The sequence below is a fragment of the Eimeria mitis genome, genomic scaffold (assembly GCF_000499745.2).
Source record: "Eimeria mitis Houghton genomic scaffold, Emh_scaff499, whole genome shotgun sequence".
Classification (NCBI taxonomy): domain Eukaryota; phylum Apicomplexa; class Conoidasida; order Eucoccidiorida; family Eimeriidae; genus Eimeria; species Eimeria mitis.
This window is the reverse complement of record NW_013573288.1, coordinates 16,077-16,898: the sequence shown is the minus strand read 5'-3', so window position 1 is coordinate 16,898 and position 822 is coordinate 16,077. Positions and strand designations below refer to the sequence as shown.

Sequence of the window (822 nt, the reverse complement as noted above, 5' to 3'; positions counted from 1 at the left end):
ACATTCCCCCGCTGCTGCACTGCAGCAGCTTTCTCTCCCTCAAGGATCTGCAGCAGCAGCAGCAGCAGCAGCAGCAACAATATCAACAGCAGCAACAGAAACAATATCAACAGCAGCAACAGCAGCAGCAACAACAGCAACAGCAGCAGCAGCAACGGCACCAACAGCAACAGCACCAACAGCAACAGCACCCTCAGCAGCAGCAACAGCAGCCTCAGCAACAGCAGCAGCAACAGCAACATCAACAGCAGCAGCACCAGCACCAGCACCAGCACCAGCAGCAGCACCAGCACCAGCACCAGCAGCAGCAGCAGCAGCAGCAGCAGCAGCAGCAGCAGCAGCAGCAGCAGCAGCAGCAAGCTGACTTCTCTGGCTCCATAGGTGGAGAACTTTCCTAGGGTTGCGACCTGCAGCACTAGCTTTTTGCTGCTGCCAGCTGCAGCAGCCTTGCCCCCTGTCACAAACCCTAAACCCTAAACCCTAAACCCTAAACCCTACACCCTAAACCCTAAACCCTGAACCCTAAACCCTAAGCCCTAAACCCTAAACCCTAAACCCTAAACCCTAAACACTAAATTCTAGTTTCTAGGTATTAGGGAGGGTTTCATACCTCGCCCTAGCTCCTAAACCCTAAACCCTAAACCCCAAACCCTAAACCCTAAACCCTAAACCCTAAACCCTAGATTATTGTGTTATATATTGGTGCTTACTGATTGTTGCATTGTTGTTATTTTGTGTGTTTGTCTGCCTGCGTGTATTGTCTATTTCTTTTTTTGTTTCTTTCTCTTTCTCTTTTTCTTTTTCTTTCTCTTTTTCTTTTTC

General features: G+C 49.4%; 1 protein-coding gene across 1 annotated transcript in view; it reads left to right on the top strand.

Annotated features, from left to right (window-relative positions):
• Positions 1–398, top strand: part of EMH_0014330 (uncharacterized protein) — a gene marked incomplete at both ends in the record, with an annotated part of 2,647 nt that extends 2,249 nt beyond the window's left edge. The window contains one exon of the mRNA XM_013500068.1: positions 3–398. Within this exon, the coding sequence (XP_013355522.1) occupies positions 3–398 (396 nt within the window). The remainder of the gene's footprint in view (positions 1–2) is intronic.
• Positions 399–822: the final 424 nt, after the last annotated feature.